Consider the following 18,973-nt stretch of genomic DNA (forward strand, 5'->3'; position numbering starts at 1 on the left):
TTTGGTAGAAACAACTTTCCTGTACTCTTTAAGCTTTTTGCAGAGACATGGGCTGTGGGGGGAATTCCCCAACCCATGTCTTCAGAAATTTCTAAGCCCAGATGAACAATCAGAAATGTGATTGGTTTCCCAAATGCTATGGAGATAGTTTATGGTTGGTCTGTCTTTGCCTCTTAAACTATGCTTAAATTAGGAAACTTTAGAAGCGAATTACAAAAGTTTCTGACAATAAATATATAAACAACATCTTTATTGACAGTGGGCCAATAAGAGCAGTCAAATTTAGTTTATAGGTAACCAAAAACATTTGAAAAGTGGAACACTAAAACTTCCAAGGTTCATGTTGGAGTACAAATACAGTCTTATTGAACGTCAAACATAAACAGAATACTGAAATGTCAAGGGCCAGAGTTCCCAGTAAAACTTAGAGCTAGTCTCTTAACATTCCTTAAACTGCACTTAGATTACAAACGTGAGTCTCTGAAACTATCGATAGCTTCTGGCTAAGTGGTACTTAGGAGAGAATAAAGCAGATTCCCCAAGGTCTCAAGGAGGCTGTGTAGGGAGCAGCACCAGATGGAAAGACGAGCAGAAAGAGAAGCCTCTTCTCTATGCTGCGCTATACAGCAGGATGGTGACAGTTCTTGATGTTAACAAAAAGCATGGAAGACACATTCATTCCTAAGTAATTTCTATCTGATCAATGCTTAGCCACTTATTGCAGACTGAGTTTGTTATCTCCCCAAATTTATCTTGAAACTTAACCCCCAGAGGGATGGTACTAGGAGGTGGGGGCCTTTGGAAGGTGAATAGGTCACGAGGGCAGAATTCTTGGGAAAAGGTTTAGTTGGCCTTATAAGAGGCACCAGAGCCCCCTTATCCTTTCACCATGTGAAGACAGAACAGAAAGATGGTGATTCCTGAACCAGAAAACAGACCCTCCCCAAACATGACCTGGTGGGGCCTTGGTCTTGGGCCCCGGTCTCCAGAACTGTAGCCAGTCTGTGGTGAGTTATTTCATTGTAGCAGCCCAAATGGACTGACGTTTCATTAAAATACATATATCTGCATATGTTTACATACCTTATAAACATATACTTATAGAAGCCATCTGTTTAATTTATTGTGAGCCAGGTCTTTGACACACATTGTCTTATTTAACCCTTACAACCTTACAAGAAAGGGATGATTTATTCCCATCTTACAGATGGAGGCCCAGAGACCTAGAGACAGCAAGTAGTAAGGTCACATAAATGTTAACTGGAGGGGGAGAATCCAAACTCAGCTTTGGAAAGCCCAAATGGATCTTACTCTGGAAGTCAAATTTTGGCCCCAAAATAATGAATTTATTTTCACTCAAGCAACTGGCACACAGAGAAGTATCAAGTATTACAGGCTTTGGGGGGACGTACAATCACTGTTGCAACTGTTGTAACAACCAAATGTAAATGAATGCATGTGGTCAAGATCCAACTAAACATTATTCTGAGATACAGGCAGAAAGTGGACTTCATCGTGGGTCCAGGTCACAGCCTGTCAGTTCCTATTTTTGAACATGAATACTGAGTATGAAGGGGAGCGCCTTTCTCTTTACCTTGTTCCTGTGTCAGCCTCCTACCCTGACCTCTCAGTCCCTGAGCCTTCCCACCCACTTCCACCCCCAACGTGTTTTTTATTCTTCCCAAAACCTTTTCCCAGTTCATTCAGCCCCATTTTTGTTTTAATTTCCATCACGGCTGGATTTAATCCATTCATCCTTAATGATCTTGCTCTAAACTCTATTCCTCTACTTCTCCTCAATAATACAACTAAGATTTACAGCGAAGGAATTATAGGAAACAACAGAGATAATGTGGAGAAGGCCAAGAGCAAGGACTAGTTGCTGAACGTTCTTAAAGGATAGAATTTAGAAGAGAAAGAAATCTGTAACTATTTTCCTTCTATCTCTTCTATACTCTTCTCTTCATACAACAGAGTAACAATAAAAATTGACATTTGTATAGTGTTCTACTAAATATTTATTTGAACTTTTGCTTCTGCATTTCCAATCCCACCACTTGTTTTTGATCACCCGTGTAACTTATCATGTGGTTTCATGCCTCTTCTACCTTCTTTAGGGCTCTTGGACATAACCCAACAAACATATAGGGAGAACAATAACAACAACAAAATGTGGGTAGACATGAAAGCCAGAGAAATGGCAACCTCTTCTTCATGGAGGGAAGCTGTTATCCTCCATTGAGTCACTGTCCTGTGAACTATTTTCCATATTTGACAGGAAGGTGTGTCCTTGTGTCTCAGAGTTGCTTCATTTCTCCTCCTTGACTGGGACCCTAAATATAATAACACATTGAACTCATCAACTTTCCATACCCTCAACATCCTAGGGGCTTTTTCTCAAAGCGACAAAGCATCGTTTATAGAAGCAGAATAACTGTAAATGAGTTGGAAATGAAATATCCCTAATACTTTGCTTATAGAAAAACCAAGGACTCATTTAATGCCAAAGATACAAAAAGAGGCATTTGATCAAAAACTGCAGTTAAGATTTTGACCCATTCTTAACTTCAGGGAAATTCCAAGGAAGGAGAAAATAAAAATCTACACAACAGAGGGATAACAATTATCTAAATGTATGACCAGCATAATCCAGGGGAACATAACTTAGAACCTGCAATACATTCTACTTTAGGTTCATCAAATTAGATAATAGCCTTTGGGGAGGGAGGGAATCCGAAGCATATTTCAACTCTTAACTTTACATTTTATAGCTAATATAAAAGAAATAACCCTCCCTGAAGGAATGACACTAGCTGTACATCTGGAGATCTACTTTGGATCCAAAGAGGAACAACTCCGTGTCTTCCTGATGATAAAGATAGGAGTCTTCCACCTACGTTTATAAATAAGAATTTCCTTACAGAGTGAGAAGCTGTAACAAGGCTCTCATGTAACAAAGAGAGGGAGAAACCAGACTCACAATGATTATACAGTTATCCACTTCCAAGGATTTCTTGAATTTCCATGAAAGGGCTATTTGGTAGTGGTGGTGGGGGATCAAAATAGGAGATCCCTGGCCAGAAGCTTTCATAATGATCAAATCAATGAATATAAAGAACATTCTGTCTAGGGCTCAAAACTATCTGTTATGCAAGTAAAAGTAGATGCATACAAAATTGGTCCTTGGGCAGGACTTTACGGGTGTCCCACCTAAACTACTCAGATATTTAACACAGTGATAAAGCCAACTTACATTTCTTCACATTTAGGAATTTTTCAGAGTTGCTCTTCAGTATGAATTCTTTGATGTCTGATGAGGGATGAGCTGCACTTAAAGCTTTTCCCACATTCATCGCATCTGTAGGGCTTCTCTCCAGTATGAGTTCTCTGGTGTTGAATTAGAGCTGATGAATGGATAAAGGCTTTTCCACATTCATTACATTTGTATGGTTTCTTTCCAATATGAATTCTCTGATGTTTAGCAAAATTTGAGCTCCGGCTGAAGCTTTTCCCACATTCGTTACACTCATAGGGTTTCTCTCCAGTATGAATTCTCTGATGCTGAACAAGATGTGTGCTCTGACTAAAGGTTTTTCCACATTCGCTACATTCATATGGCTTTTCTCCAGTATGAACTCTCTGATGTTTAGTAAGGGATGAGCAGTGGCTGAAGGCTTTCCCGCATTCCTGACATTTATAGGGTTTCTCTCCAGTATGAGTCCGCTGATGTTTAATGAGAGCTGATGAATGAATGAAAGCTTTATCGCATTCATTACACTCATAAGGCTTCACCCCAGTATGAATCAACTGATGCTGCACAAGATGTGTACTTCGATTAAACCCTTTTCCACATTCACTGCATTCATATGGTCTCTCTCCAATGTGAATTCGCTGATGTATTGCAAGGGATGCACTTTCTGTGAAGGCCTTCTTGCATTCGCTGCATTCAAAGAGAATTCTAGTATGAGTTCTCTGATGTTTAGTCAAATTAGCTCTGTGGCTAAAAGATTTCCCACATTCACTGCAGCTATAGGGCTTCTCTCCAGTATGGACCCTCTGGTGTCGGATAAGCACTGAATGGTAAGTGAAGAGTTCACCGCAATCATTGCATTTATGAGGTTTCTTCTCTTTACAGGTTCTTTGCTTTTTCATTAAGTTTGATTTCTGTTTCAACCTTTTTTCAAGGGTATGGAAGGCATATGATCCTCTGGGAGCTCTGTCTTGAGTGAGAAGAACAGACTTTGGACTCAGGTTTTTCCAATAAACATCATGCTCACGAGCTCTTTCTTCGGGGAGTGAATTCGCATGGCTGAGCATTTCTCTCAAGTGTCTCTCCTGATTTCCTTGCTGATTCTCTAGCCAGTTTTCACATTCAAGAGCTGTTTCCAAGCTGGAGTCATAGACACTATCCCTTGTCAGTCTATCTATTATTGCAGTCTGGCATGATTCATTGGAAAGATCTTGCACTGAAGTTGAGTCTTTGTCCTCAGGTTTAGTTTCCAGGTCTGAAAGAAATTGGAAATGCAAATTTCCTTTGTTTTCAGTGCTCAACAAAAGACAGTTCTGTAACAGCTAATAAAGATGAAAAGCATGCTTCCGAGGAGGAAGTGGATTTGACTTTTTTAAGATGACTTGCAAAGAGAAGCAAATGGAAGGAAACAAACGCACAGTGTTATGTGGAGAAAATGAGTAGACCTTATCCAGCATAGTCAAAAGGGGGTAAAAGATGACCAGAAATACAGAAGGAGAGATGCAGATGAACCAGTATTATCGCTGGATGCGCAGGAAACGAGCACACTAGATCAGAAGAGGGAAGAAACAAATTCTTATTGAATACCCACTTGCTATATTAAATATACTGTTATCACTTTAGAGGACATTATGACTTTCAGGTTTCCAGTCATGCAGTCCTACCCACATCCAAATAGGCATTCCATTTCCAGTTTAACCTTCCCTAACAATGCTTTTATATGTCTCTGATCAAAAATGTCCTATGATCTCCCAAAGATATAATGGCAAATATATGGTATCTTATATACATAAGACTACTCCTTTTAACACTGAGATAGCGGAATACTGGTAACATCTCAACACTGATTACAGAGAACTGATTAAATGCAGTATGATATAGACATAAAATGCAGTACTTGCAACTTTTTAAAACATCACAAAGATCTCCATATATAGATATGAAGTTATCTCCAGGATATATTAAGTAATTTTTTTTTTAAAACCAGCAAACTGGGGCACCTGGGTGGCTCAGTGGGTTAAAGCCTCTGCCTTTGGCTCAGGTCATGATCTCAGGGTCCTGGGATAGAGCCCAGCATCGAGCTCTCTGCTCAGCAGGGAGCCTGCTTCCCCCCAGCCCCTCTGCCTGCCTGCAATCTGTCAAATAAATAAATAAATAAAATCTTAAAAACCAGCAAGCTGCAAGTGAGCGTGTACAATCTGCTATTTATGTAGAAAAAATGGGGAGGGAGATATAAATATATGCACATATTTGGTTATATTTCCAAAAACCAAGGATGGACAAATGAAATATTAATAAAAATGGTTGCTTATAGGCAAAGTATCAGAATAGAGGAGAGAGGGCAGAGATGGAAGCTAGAGCTCTCTAAATACATCTAATGTATTAGAATATTCTGTCTAATATAAAACTATAAAGCTAAACTAATTTAAGGAGTGTAGTGGGTCAAAGCAACAGATCAATGAAACAGAAGAGCAACTTCAGAAATAGTCGAGCATATACAAATAAAAACAATACAAAGGTGATATTTCAGTCAACAAAAGACAATCTGTTTTCAAACATATGTTGCTATAACAACTGATTACACATTTACAAGAAAATTAAGTTAGACCTGTCCCTCATTCTATACAGCCAAATGACTTCTATTCCTTCACCAAGCTACTTTTCTATGCATTTATTCAACACTTATCCATTGAATATCTACCATACGCTAGGCTCTGTGCTAGGCACTGGAAAAAGACACATGCACAGGAGGGGAGAGAGAATTTTGTCTAACATTCACAAATGCATGTAAAAATATGCTTGTAGGGTACCTGGGTGGCTCAGTTGGTTAAGCAACAGCCTTCAACTCAGGTCATGATCCTGGAGTCCCAGGATCAAGTCCCACACCAGACTCCCTGCTTGGTAGGGAGTCTGCTTTTGCCTCTGACCTTCCCCTCTCTCATATTCTCTCGCTCTCTCAATTAAATAAATAAAATCTTTTCAAAAAAAGTACTTGCAGTTAAGTATTGAGGAATAAAAGGCAAATGACTATGAAAAAATATGGGGGGAAATCTAGGGAGATGAGGGAGGCTTCTCTGAGGAAATAAATCACTGAGCTGGAATGAAAGTGCAGTTGGAGTTTGGGTGAATGTTGCAGGTAACTGGTACAAATCACAGAGATGAGCATTACAGGGAGAGGGAATGATACGAACCAAAGTGCCAAGATGAGAGGGACATACAGGGAAAGCACAGTGGTTGAGAGCATGGACTCTAGAATCAGAATGCATGAAGATAATCCCAGCTCTGTCGCTTATGAGCTGTGTGACCTAGGGCAAATTATTTAACCTCTCTATTTCAGTTTTTTTATCTGTAAGATGGGCAATAACAGTATCTACTTCATGAGGAATAATAACAATACTTACCTTAATAAGCATTAAAGGGATATAAACCACTAAAAATTATGACACAGCCTAAGAGCTAATAATTTGATGTAAGGCTGATATAGGGATGTAGGTAGAAAGCTCAAAGTATGGTCCATAAACCCTGGGGAAGCCAGAAATTCAAAACTATTTTCAATATAATGTTTAGATGTTATATGTCTCTTTCATTGTCTTGTCATTTGCACTGTTACAAAAGTCATCATGGTAAAACTGCTTATGACTTAGCACAAATCAGGACAACAATAAACTTAGTAGCAGCTGTAACCTAGCCCTGGCATGTACTCTCAGTTAAGGAAAAAAGGAGCCAGTTTCACTTAAAAATGTCTTAGGAAACAGTAAACACTACTGATTTTATTAAATTTCAAGCCTTGAGTATACATCTTTTAAAATTTCTGAATTGAGAAAATAGGAAATATTATAAGGCAGCTCTGTTCCTGTCAAAGTATGATGACTGTCTTGAAGAGAACCACTTGTGGGATCATTTGAGCTGTGAGCTGAACTAGCCACTTTTCCCATGGACCACAGTTTTTACTTGGAAGAATGACTGATAGACAAAATATGTTATCCAAGTTGAGTATTTGACAGATATTTCCTCCAAAATGAACAAACTGGGGTGCCTGGGTGGCTCAGTGGGTTAAGTCTCTGCCTTTGGCTCCGGTCATGATCTCAGGGTCCTGGGATCGAGCCCCACATTGGGTTCTCTGATCAGCAGAGAGCCTGCCTCCCACTATCTCTCTGCCTACTTGTGAGTTCTTTCTCTGTGTGTCAAGTAAATAAATAAATATATATATTTTTTAAAGATTTTATTTATTTATCTGACAGAGAGAGATCACAAGCAGGCAGAGAGGCAGGGAGAGAGGAGGAAGCAGGCTCCCCGCTGAATGGAGAGCCTGATGTGGGGCTCGATCCTGGGACCCTGGGATCACAACCCGAGCCGAAGGCAGAGGCTTTAACTCAGTGAGCCACCCAGGTGCCCCTCAAGTAAATAAATAAAATCTTTAAAAAAAAAAAAAAAAAAAAAAAGAACAAACTGAGCCTGTCACTTCAAGAAAAACAATCAAGAGTATTCAGTAAAATTTCAGCTTTTGGGCAGAAATCAGAGTTTTGGAAAACTTGTATCTGCTCTTGAGAACCTGGTAGTTTTTTAATCCTTAAAGACTTTTCTGATAAGGTCAGTGGTGATATTAAAAGTTGTAATTTTAAAAACACTACACGATATAATGTGTCAATACTTAGAAGATCTGGGGGTGCCTGGGTGGCTCAGTGGGTTAAAGCCTCTGCCTTCAGCTCAGGTCATGGTCCCAGGGTCCTGGGATAGAGCTCCGCATCGGGCTCTCTGCTTAGCAGGGAGCCTGCTTCCTCCTCTCTCTCTCTGCCTGCCTCTCTGCCTACTTGTGATCTCTGTCTGTCAAATAAATAAATAAAATCTTTTTAAAAAACCTGAGATCTGCATAACTCAATGAACCAGTATTTTCCAAAAGATCAGTAGATTTTAACAAAAGAGTATGAAAAATTCATGGATCTGGTTCCTGATGCCACATTATATCTGATCTTCAAGAAAGTAAAACTTGCCCAGGGGCACCTGGGTGGCTCAAAGGTGGTTAACGGTCCGACTCTTGATTCTGGCTCAGGTCATGATCTCAGGGTCCCAAGACTGAGTCACACCTTGGGTTCCACACTCAGTGGGGACTCTGCTTGAGGATTTTCTATCTGTCTGCCTCTCCCCCTGCTCAAAGGCACCCACACACATGCTCTCTCAAATAAATAAATAAATCTTAAAAAAAAAAAAAAAAAAAAAAAAAAAAGGAAAGAAAGAAGCTAACACTTGCCCAGTTTTTGGTGTAGTAATACAACAGCTACACTTACCTGAAAAAGCTATGAAATGTTTCTCCCTTTCCAACTATATTTTAGTGTGAGGCTGGATTTTTCATACATGTCAACCAAAACAATGTATCACAACAACTGCATCCAGAAGTGGAGTGAGAATATAGATTTGCAAAAATGTAAAACAATGCATTCTTTTTTTTTTTTAAGGTTTTATTTATTTATTTGACAGAGAGATCACAAGTAGTCAGAGAGGCAGGCAGAGAGAGAGGAGGAAGCAGGCTCCCCACTGAGCAGAGAGCCCGACGTGGGACTCAATCCCAGGACCCTGAGATCATGAGCCGAAGGTAGCGGCTTAACCCACTGAGCCACCCAGGCACCCCAAACAATGCATTCTTGTCAATAAATTTTTGTAGCAAATAGGTGTTTATATAAAAATTATATTATTTGTGTTAACATGAAATGGGTTTTAATTATTTTTACATGATTTAATAGTTTAAAATTTTTTCCAATTTTCATTTCTAATACAGTAAGTACTGGTAAATATAACCCAAACATAAAATATAAGTGTATTAATAAAGCTCTTTCGGGTCCTCAGTAATTTTAAACATGGTCCTTTGATGGCAAAGTACTTAAGAACTGCTATGTTAGAGTACAAAAACAGGGACAGCAGGTGTGAGATTAGATTAGAATAATGAGTAAAAGCCAGATTTTATAAGACTGTATAGGCCTCAAGGATTTCGGTTGTTATCCTAAGAGCAATGGGAAGACACTGGAGTGTTTTAAGCCAAAGAATGACACCATCAGATCTGTATTTTGAAAACATCACTCACACTGTGATATAGACTAGTGTAAATCTATGGGGACAGAAGCAGAATTGAGATTACCACAGTGGTCCAGGCCAACAAAAGAGAGAGGGATGCTAACAGTAAAAAAAAAAAAATATTTACAGGATGACTGGATAAATGCGAAGTTGAACTGGGTAAAGGAGAGAGGGAGTGTAAAAACTGTTCACACATTTCTGGCTTGTGTAATTTGGTAAAACAGTGAGTGTCATTAAGACAACTGAAGGGGCGCCTGGGTGGCTCAGTGGGTTAAAGCCTCTGCCTTCGGCTCAGGTCATGAACCCAGGGTCCTGGGATCGAGCCCCGCACTGGGCTCTCTGCTCAGCGGGGAGCCTGCTCCTCCCTGCCCCCCCACCTGCCTCTCTGCCTACTTGGGATCTCTGCAAGTAAATAAATAAAAATCTTCACAAAAAATAAACATGCTGTATTGCGGTTATATTTATCATAAGCACATGGAAACATCAAATAGTTACACAAATGTTTAGAACAGGAGGCTGAAGGAGAGATCTAGGCTCGAGATACAAATTTGGGATTCATTAGACAAAGCTGATAATTTGGTTATGGGACAAAGTAGAGGCTGCCACCAGGTGCCCAGTGGGACAAACCTGACCCTCAGACATGTTTTGTTTGGCCCACATTGTTTACAGAAATTTTTGAGATTAGTGACAACATTTAAAAATGGGGAGACTTCACACAGAAATTCAAATTTTGGGTAATTTTGGAAAATACTAGAGGCATACTGCATGTCAACAACCAGCCGGAGCAAAGACCAGCAACTATAGCTTGCTGTTGTTTTTTTTTAAAATAAAGCTTTATTGGAACACAACCATACCCATTCATTTATGAACTAAGACTGCTTTCCACACCACCATGGCAGACTGAGTTGTTGCAGCAGAGGCCATATGTCTCAGAGATAAATTATTCACTATCTAGCCCTTCACATAAAAAAATTTGCCAGCTCTTGAGCGACGGCTAAATGGAAGGAGGGCCACTCCTTTCTGTTGAGCTGTGTGCTCTTTCAGTATATCAGCCCCACCTGCTTACCCAGCTTGCTTCACTCAGGTGTGTTACCTGCTGTCCCAGGCGGATGCTCAAGATTATGACGCCAAATACATAGAGGGATGAGAGATTAAAACCAATCCTTGAGCCATTCAAACACGCAAATGTTCAGAAAACAAACCTAAGAAGATACCACCCGAGATGAGGTGATTCCAAATGGATTATGGATTCAAAAGAAAAATTAAAAGACAAATAGAACAGAAGCAAATATGTCTTTCATCTTGGAGGGAGAACTTTTGAAACACTGATCAAATATCAGAAAATGGAGAGGAGGAGTCAAGATGGCGGAGAAGTAGCAGTCTGAGACTACTTCAGCTAGCAGATCAGCTAGATAGCTTATCTAAAGATTGCAAACACCTGCAAATCCATCGGCAGATCGAAGAGAAGAAGAGAAGAATTCTGGAAACAGAAAAACAACCACTTTCTGAAAGGTAGGACTGGCGGAGAAGTGAATCCAAAGCGATGGGAAGATAGACCCCCGGGGGAAGGGGCCGGCTCCCGGCAAGCGGCAGAGCAACGGAGCACAAAATCAGGACTTTTAAAAGTCTGTTCCGCCGAGGGACATCGCTCCAGAGGCTAAACCGGGACGAAGCCCACGCGGGGTCAGCGTGGCCCCAGGTCCCGCAGGGTCACAGAAGGATTGGGGGTGTCTGAGTGTCCCAGAGCTTGCGGGTATTGGAACGGGAAAACCGGCTACAGAGACAGAGCCGACAGTAAGCTCACAGCTCGGTGTTACCTTGAACTGGCCAAAGGCTCGGTGAGCTCGGAGTGCGGCCGGAGGTCAGGCAAACGGGAGTAACTGGGCGCTGTTCTCTGAGGGCGCAATGAGGAGTGGGGCCCTGGGCTCTCGGCTCCTCCGGGCCGGAGACCAGAAGGCCGCCATTTGTATTCCCGTCCTCGGGAACTCTACGAAAAGCGCTCAGGAAACAAAAGCTCCTGAAAGCAAACCTGAGCAGATTACTCAGCCCGGCTCCCGGTAAGGGCGGTGCAATTCCGCCTGGGGCAAAGACACTTGAGAATCACTACACCAGGCCCCTCCCCCAGAAGATCAACAAGAAATCCAGCCAAGACCAAGTTCACCTACCAAGGAGTGCGGTTTCAATACCAAGGAGAGCAGCAGAACTCCAGAGGAGGAGAAAGCAAAGCACGGAACTCATGGCTTTCTCCCTGTGATTTTTTGTCTTGCAGTTAATTTAATTTTTTTCTTTTTCATTTTTTTTTCTCTTCTTCTGCTAAAATATTTTTTAACTTTTACCCTTTTCTTAAACGTTTTTTAACTAGTTTATCTAATATATATTTTTTTCTTTTTTATATTTTTCTTTATTCGTTTTTTTTTTAATTCTTTTTTTTTCTTTCTTTCTTTTTGAACCTCTTTTTATCCCCTTTCTCCCCCCTCACGATGTGGGATCTCTTCGGATTCGGTTAAAGCATATTTTCCTGGGGTTATGGCCACCCTTTTAGTATTTTACTTGCTCCTTCATATACTCTTATCTGGACAAAATGACAAGGCGGAAAAATTCACCACAAAAAAAAGAACAAGAGGCAGTACCAAAGGCTAGGGACCTAATCAATATAGACATTGGTAATATGTCAGACCTAGAGTTCAGAATGACAATTCTCAAGGTTCTAGCCAGGCTCGAAAAAGGCATGGAAGATATTAGAGAAACCCTCTCGGGAGATATAAAAGTCCTTTCTGGAGAATAAAAAAACTAAAATCTAACCAAGTTGAAATCAAAAAAGCTATTAATGAGGTGCAAACAAAAATGGAGGCTCTCACTGCTAGGATAAATGAGGCAGAAGAAAGAATTAGCGATATAGAAGACCAAATGACAGAGAATAAAGAAGCTGAGCAACAGAGGGACAAACAGCTACTGGACCACGAGGGGAGAATTCGAGAGATAAGTGACACCATAAGACGAAACAACATTAGAATAATTGGGATTCCAGAAGAAGAAGAAAGAGACAGGGGAGCAGAAGGTATACTGGAGAGAATTATTGGGGAGAATTTCCCCAATATGGCAAAGGGAACGAGCATCAAAATTCAGGAGGTTCAGAGAACACCCCTCAAAATCAATAAGAATAGGCCCACACCCCATCACCTAAGAGTAAAATTTACAAGTCTTAGTGACAAAGAGAAAATCCTGAAAGCAGCCCAGGAAAAGAAGTCTGTAACACACAATGGTAAAAATATTAGATTGGCAGCTGACTTATCCACAGAGACCTGGCAGGCCAGAAAGAGCTGGCATGATATTTTCAGAGCACTAAACGAGAAAAACATGCAGCCAATACTATATCCAGCTAGGCTATCATTGAAAATAGAAGGAGAAATTAAAAGCTTCCAGGACAAACAAAAACTGAAAGAATTTGCAAACACCAAACCAGCTCTACAGGAAATATTGAAAGGGGTCCTCTAAGCAAAGAGAGAGCCTACAAGTGGTAGATCAGAAAGGAACAGAGACCATATACAGTAACAGTCACCTTACAGGCAATACAAAGGCACTAAATTCATATCTCTCAATAGTTACCCTGAATGTTAATGGGATAAATGCCCCAATCAAAAGACACGGGATATCAGAATGGATAAAAAAACAAAACCCATCTATATATTGCCTCCAAGAAACTCATTTTAAGCCCAAAGATACCTCCAGATTTAAAGTTGGGGGCGGGGGGGAGAATTTACCATGCTAATGGACATCAGAAGAAAGCAGGAGTGGCAATCCTTATATCAGATCAATTAGATTTTAAGCCAAAGACTATAATAAGAGATGAGGAAGGACACTATATCATACTCAAAGGGTCTGTCCAACAAGAAGATCTAACAATTTTAAATATCTATGCCCCCAACGTGGGAGCAGCCAACTATATAAACCAATTAATAACAAAATCAAAGAAACACATCAACAATAATATAATAATAGTAGGGGACTTTAACACTCCCCTCACTGAAATGGACAGATCATCCAAGCAAAAGATCAATAAGGAAATAAAGGCCTTAAATGACACACTGGACCAGATGGACATCACAGATATATTCAGAACATTTCATCCCAAAGCAACAGAATACACATACTTCTCTAGTGCACATGGAACATTCTCCAGAATAGATCACATCCTCGGTCCTAAATCAGGACTCAACCGGTATCAAAAGATTGGGATCATTCCCTGCATATTTTCAGACCACAATGTTCTGAAGCTAGAACTCAACCACAAAGGAAGTTTGGAAAGAACCCAAATACATGGAGACTAAACAGCATCCTTCTAAAGAATGATTGGGTCAACCGGGAAATTAAAGAATTGAAAAAAATCATGGAAACAAATGATAATGAAAATACAACGGTTCAAAATCTGTGGGACACAACAAAGGCAGTCCTGAGAGGAAAATATATAGCGGTACAAGCCTTTCTTAAGAAACAAGAAAGGTCTCAGGTACACAACCTAACCCTACACCTAAAGGAGCTGGAGAAAGAACAAGAAAGAAACCCTAAGCCCAGCAGAAGAAGAGAAATCATAAAGATCGGAGCAGAAATCAATGAAATAGAAACCAAAAAAACAATAGAGCAAATCAACGAAACTAGGAGCTGGTTCTTTGAAAGAATTAATAAAATTGATAAACCCCTGGCCAGACTTATCAAAAAGAAAAGAGAAAGGACCCAAATAAATAAAATCATGAATGAAAGAGGAGAGATCACAACTAACACCAAAGAAATACAAACTATTATAAGAACATACTATGAGCTACTCTACGCCAACAAATTTGACAATCTGGAAGAAATGGATGCATTCCTAGACACATATAAACTATCACAACTGAACCAGGAAGAAATAGAAAGCCTGAACAGACCCATAACCAGTAAGGAGATTGAAATAGTCATTAAAAATCTCCAAACAAACAAAAACCCAGGGCCAGACGGCTTCCCAGGGGAATTCTACCAAACATTTAAAGAAGAACTAATTCCTATTCTCCTGAAACTGTTCCAAAAAATAGAAATGGAAGGAAAACTTCCAAACTCATTTTATGAGGCCAGCAACACCATGATCCCAAAACCAGACAAGGATCCCATCAAAAAAGAGAACTATAGACCCATATCCTTGATGAACACAGATGCGAAAATTCTCACCAAAATACTAGCCAATAGGATTCAACAGTACATGAAAAGGATTATTCACCACGACCAAGTGGGATTTATTCCAGGGCTGCAAGGTTGGTTCAACATCCGCAAATCAGTCAATGTGATACAACACATCAATAAAAGAAAGAACAAGAACCATATGATACTCTCGATAGATGCTGAAAAAGCATTTGACAAAATACAGCATCCCTTCCTGATCAGAACTCTTCAAAGTGTAGGGATAAAGGGCACATACCTCAATATCATCAAAGCCATCTATGAAAAACCCACCTCAAATATCATTCTCAATGGAGAAAAACTGAAAGCTTTTCCGCTAAGGTCAGGAACACAGCAGGGATGTCCATTATCACCACTGCTATTCAACATAGTACTAGAAGTCCTAGCCTCAGCAATCAGACAACAAAAGGCATGCAAATTGGAAAAGAAGAAGTCAAACTATCACTCTTCACAGATGATATGATACTATATGTGGAAAACCCAAAAGACTCCACCCCAAAACTGCTAGAACTTGTAGAGGAATTCAGTAAAGTGTCAGGATATAAAAGCAATGCACAGAAATCAGTTGCATTTCTCTACACCAACAACAAGACAGAAGAAAGAGAAATTAAGGGGTCAATCCCATTTAAAATAGCACCCAAAACTATAAGATACCTAGGAATAAACCTAACCAAAGAGGCTAAGAATCTATACTCAGAAAACTATAAAGTACTCATGAAAGAAATTGAGGAAGACACAAAGATATGGAAAATTGTTCCATGCTCCTGGATTGGAAGAATAAATATTGTGAAAATGTCTATGCTACCTAAAGCAATCTACACATTTAATGCAATTCCTATCAAAGTACCATCCATCTTTTTCAAAGAAATGGAACAAATAATCCTAAAATTTATATGGAACCAGAAAAGACCTTGAATAGCCAAAGGGATATTGAAAAAGAAAGCCAAAGTTGGTGGCATCACAATTCCGGACTTCAAGCTCTATTACAAAGCTGTCATCATCAAGACAGCATGGTACTGGCACAAAAACAGACACATAGATCAATGGAACAGAATAGAGAGCCCAGAAATAGACCCTCAACTCTATGGTCAACTATTCTTCGACAAAGCAGGAAAGAATGTCCAATGGAAAAAAGACAACCTCTTCAATAAATGGTGTTGGGAAAATTGGACAGCCACATGCAGAAAATGAAACTGGACCATTTCCTTACACCACACACAAAAATAGACTCAAAATGGATGAAGGACCTCAATGTGAGAAAGGAATCCATCAAAATCCTTGAGGAGAACACAGGCAGCAACCTCTTCCACCTCAGCCGCAGCAACATCTTCCTAGGAACATCGCCGAAGGCAAGGGAAGCAAGGGCAAAAATGAACTATTGGGATTTCATCAAGATCAAAAGCTTTTGCACAGCAAAGGAAACAGTTAACAAAATCAAAAGACAACTGACAGAATGGGAGAAGATATTTGCAAACGACATATCAGATAAAGGACTAGTGTCCAAAATCTATAAAGAACTTAGCAAACTCAACACCCAAAGAACAAATAATCCAATCAAGAAATGGGCAGAGGACAAGAACAGACATTTCTGCAAAGAAGACATCCAGATGGCCAACAGACACATGAAAAAGTGCTCCATATCACTCGGCATCAGGGAAATACAAATCAAAACCACAATGCGATATCACCTCACACCAGTCAGAATGGCTAAAATCAACAAGTCAGGAAATGACAGATGCTGGCGAGGATGCGGAGAAAGGGGAACCCTCCTACACTGTTGGTGGGAATGCAAGCTGGTGCAACCACTCTGGAAAACAGCATGGCGGTTCCTCAAAATGTTGAAAATAGAACTGCCCTATGACCCAGGAATTGCACTATTGGGTATTTACCCTAAAGATACAAACGTAGTGATCCAAAGGGGCACGTGCACCCGAATGTTTATAGCAGCAATGTCCACAATAGCCAAACTATGGAAAGAACCTAGATGTCCATCAACAGATGAATGGATCAGAAGATGTGGTATATATACACAATGGAATGGAATACTATGCAGCCATCAAAAGAAATGAAATCTTGCCATTTGCGACAACATGGATGGAACTAGAGCATATCATGCTTAGCGAAATACGTCAAGCGGAGAAAGACAACTATCATATGATCTCCCTGATATGAGGAAGTGGTGATGCAACATGGGGGCTTTAGTGGGTAGGAGAAGAATCAATGAAACAAGATGGGATTGGGAGGGAGACAAACCATAAGTGACTCTTAATCTCACAAAACAAACTGAGGGATGCTGGGGGGAGGGGGGTTGGGAGAAGGGGGGTGGGATTATGGACATTGGGGAGGGTATGTGCTTTGGTGAGTGCTGTGAAGTGTGTAAACCTGGCGATTCACAGACCTGTACCCCTGGGGATAAAAATATATGTTTATAAAAAAAAAAAAGAAAGAAAATGGAGAAGACTGTAATGCATTAAATTTGTACATTAAAAAGCAAAGCCTAAAAGCAAAAGCTAGAAAAAATGTCTGACAATAATAATAAATGCCTCAGGTATGAAGAGTTTTAGATCATTCAGAAAATGGCAATATCTCCCTCATAAAAAGGGAGAAGGGTGGTGAATAGGAAAGTCACAAAAACTGACAGGCTTACATACAAGAGGAAACAGACATATCTACAATCACAGGGGAAGATTTAAAAACTCAACATTCCAAAACCAAGAAGATTTTAAAAACAGAATATGACAGTAAGTTTCATTTTAGCGATACATACTAGAAAGTATAATTCAAACAACGTGTTGCTGTGGTAAAGACAGACAAATAAGCCAAGGAGCCTGGAAACAGACCAAAGTATACATGGGACCAGAGTCTACCAGAGTTAGCGCTACAAATCTGTGAAAAAACATAGATTTTTGAATAAATGATTCTGGACTACCAGTTTTCAGCATGGAAAAAAAATTAAAGGTAGTTCCTTACTCACATAGCATGCAAAAAACCCCCAAGAGGTCCTACCGTTAAGACAAAACTTGAGGGCGCCTGAGTGGCTCAGTGAGTTAGGCCGCTGCCTTCGGCTCAGGTCATGATCTCAGGGTCCTGGGATCGAGTTCCGCATCGGGCTCTCTGCTCAGCAGGGAGCCTGTTTCCTCCTCTCTCTCTCTCTCTCTGCCTGCCTCTCTGCCTACTTGTGATCTCTCTCTGTCAAATAAATAAATAAAATATTAAAAAAAAAAAAAAAAAAAAAGACAAAACTTGAACATTTTAGAATAAAGTAGAGATCATCTTCCCAACATTGGAATAAGGAAGGCAATTCAGAAAATAGTAAAGCACTTAAAAAAAAGAAATAAATCTAATAACATTAAAATTTTAAAATTTTGTATGCATAAGACACCCTAAAATAGACTAAGCCACAGATAAAAAGGACCGTTTTTTTCCCTCACTGATTTCTAATGGTACCTCTGTCATGTATTACTATTGAAAATGTATAAAGAACTCCAACAAATCAAGAAAAAGATGGGAATGGCCCAATTTCAAAAAATAAGGCAAAAGATATAAACAGGTAATTTACAAACGAGGAACCCTGAATAGTCAATAAACATATGAAATACTCAAACTCATGAGTTTGAGAAATGTAAATTAAGAAATTAGAGAAATGTAAATTAAGAAATAAGAAATTTCCATTGGGCTCCCCGCTCAGCGGGGAATCTGCTTCTCCCTCTGACCTCTCCCCTCTCATGGTCTCTCTCTCTCAAATAAATAAAATAAAATAAATTTAAAAAAACAAATAAGAAATTTCATTTCATACCCATCAGACTGACACAAATTACTAAATGCAATAGCATCAATTGTTTGCCAGGATGGTGGTAGGACCTTGGCAGGTCCTAAGAAAGCTAAACATGTGATACTTGAAGATCCAGTAGTTCTTACTCTAGTTATGGACCTAAACCAACTCTCAAGATACACAAAACACATTAAAATGATTTATCCCAACTAGTTACTTCTATGGAGAAAGCAAAAGGACTTCAACTATATCTGTAACATTTTTCCTTTTTTAGAAACTTTCTATTTTTAAAAAAGATTTTATTTATTTATTTTAAAGAGTGTGCAAGCACGAGTTGGGGTATGGGCAGACGGAAGAGAGAATCTCAAGCAAACTCCCCACCAAGCGCAGAGCCCCATGTGGGGCTCGATCTCATGACCCTGAGATCATGACTTAAAATAAAATCGAGAGTTGGACTCTTAATTGACAGAGCCACCCAGGGGCCCCAACTCTTCTTATTTATTGAAAAGATTTCATGCACCAATAAGAATGGCTTCAGTGAAGCCATCAGACAATATTAAGTGCTGGGAAGGATGCTGAGCAGCTCCCACAATCACATATTCTGCTAGTAGAAGTGCAACTGTAACTAGGACAATGCCTTTGCAAGCCTATCTGGCAGTTATCTACCAGAAGTAAAC

General features: G+C 39.8%; 1 protein-coding gene across 5 annotated transcripts in view; it reads right to left on the reverse strand.

Annotated features, from left to right (window-relative positions):
• Positions 1-18,973, reverse strand: part of ZNF286A (zinc finger protein 286A) — a 29,081-nt gene that overhangs the window by 1,305 nt on the left and 8,803 nt on the right. For 3 of the 5 annotated variants that reach the window (XM_059150438.1, XM_059150433.1, XM_059150436.1), the window contains 2 exons: positions 3,254-4,505; positions 236-2,333 (listed from right to left, as the gene is read on the reverse strand). In XM_059150438.1, the coding sequence (XP_059006421.1) occupies positions 3,277-4,505 (1,229 nt within the window). In that variant the 3' untranslated portion in view covers positions 236-2,333; positions 3,254-3,276. Of the gene's footprint in view, positions 1-235; positions 4,506-18,973 lie in introns of those variants that run through there. The other 2 variants (XM_059150435.1, XM_059150434.1) reach the window with 2 other exon arrangements.

This window comes from Mustela lutreola, chromosome 15 (genome assembly GCF_030435805.1).
Source record: "Mustela lutreola isolate mMusLut2 chromosome 15, mMusLut2.pri, whole genome shotgun sequence".
NCBI classification, from domain to species: domain Eukaryota; kingdom Metazoa; phylum Chordata; class Mammalia; order Carnivora; family Mustelidae; genus Mustela; species Mustela lutreola.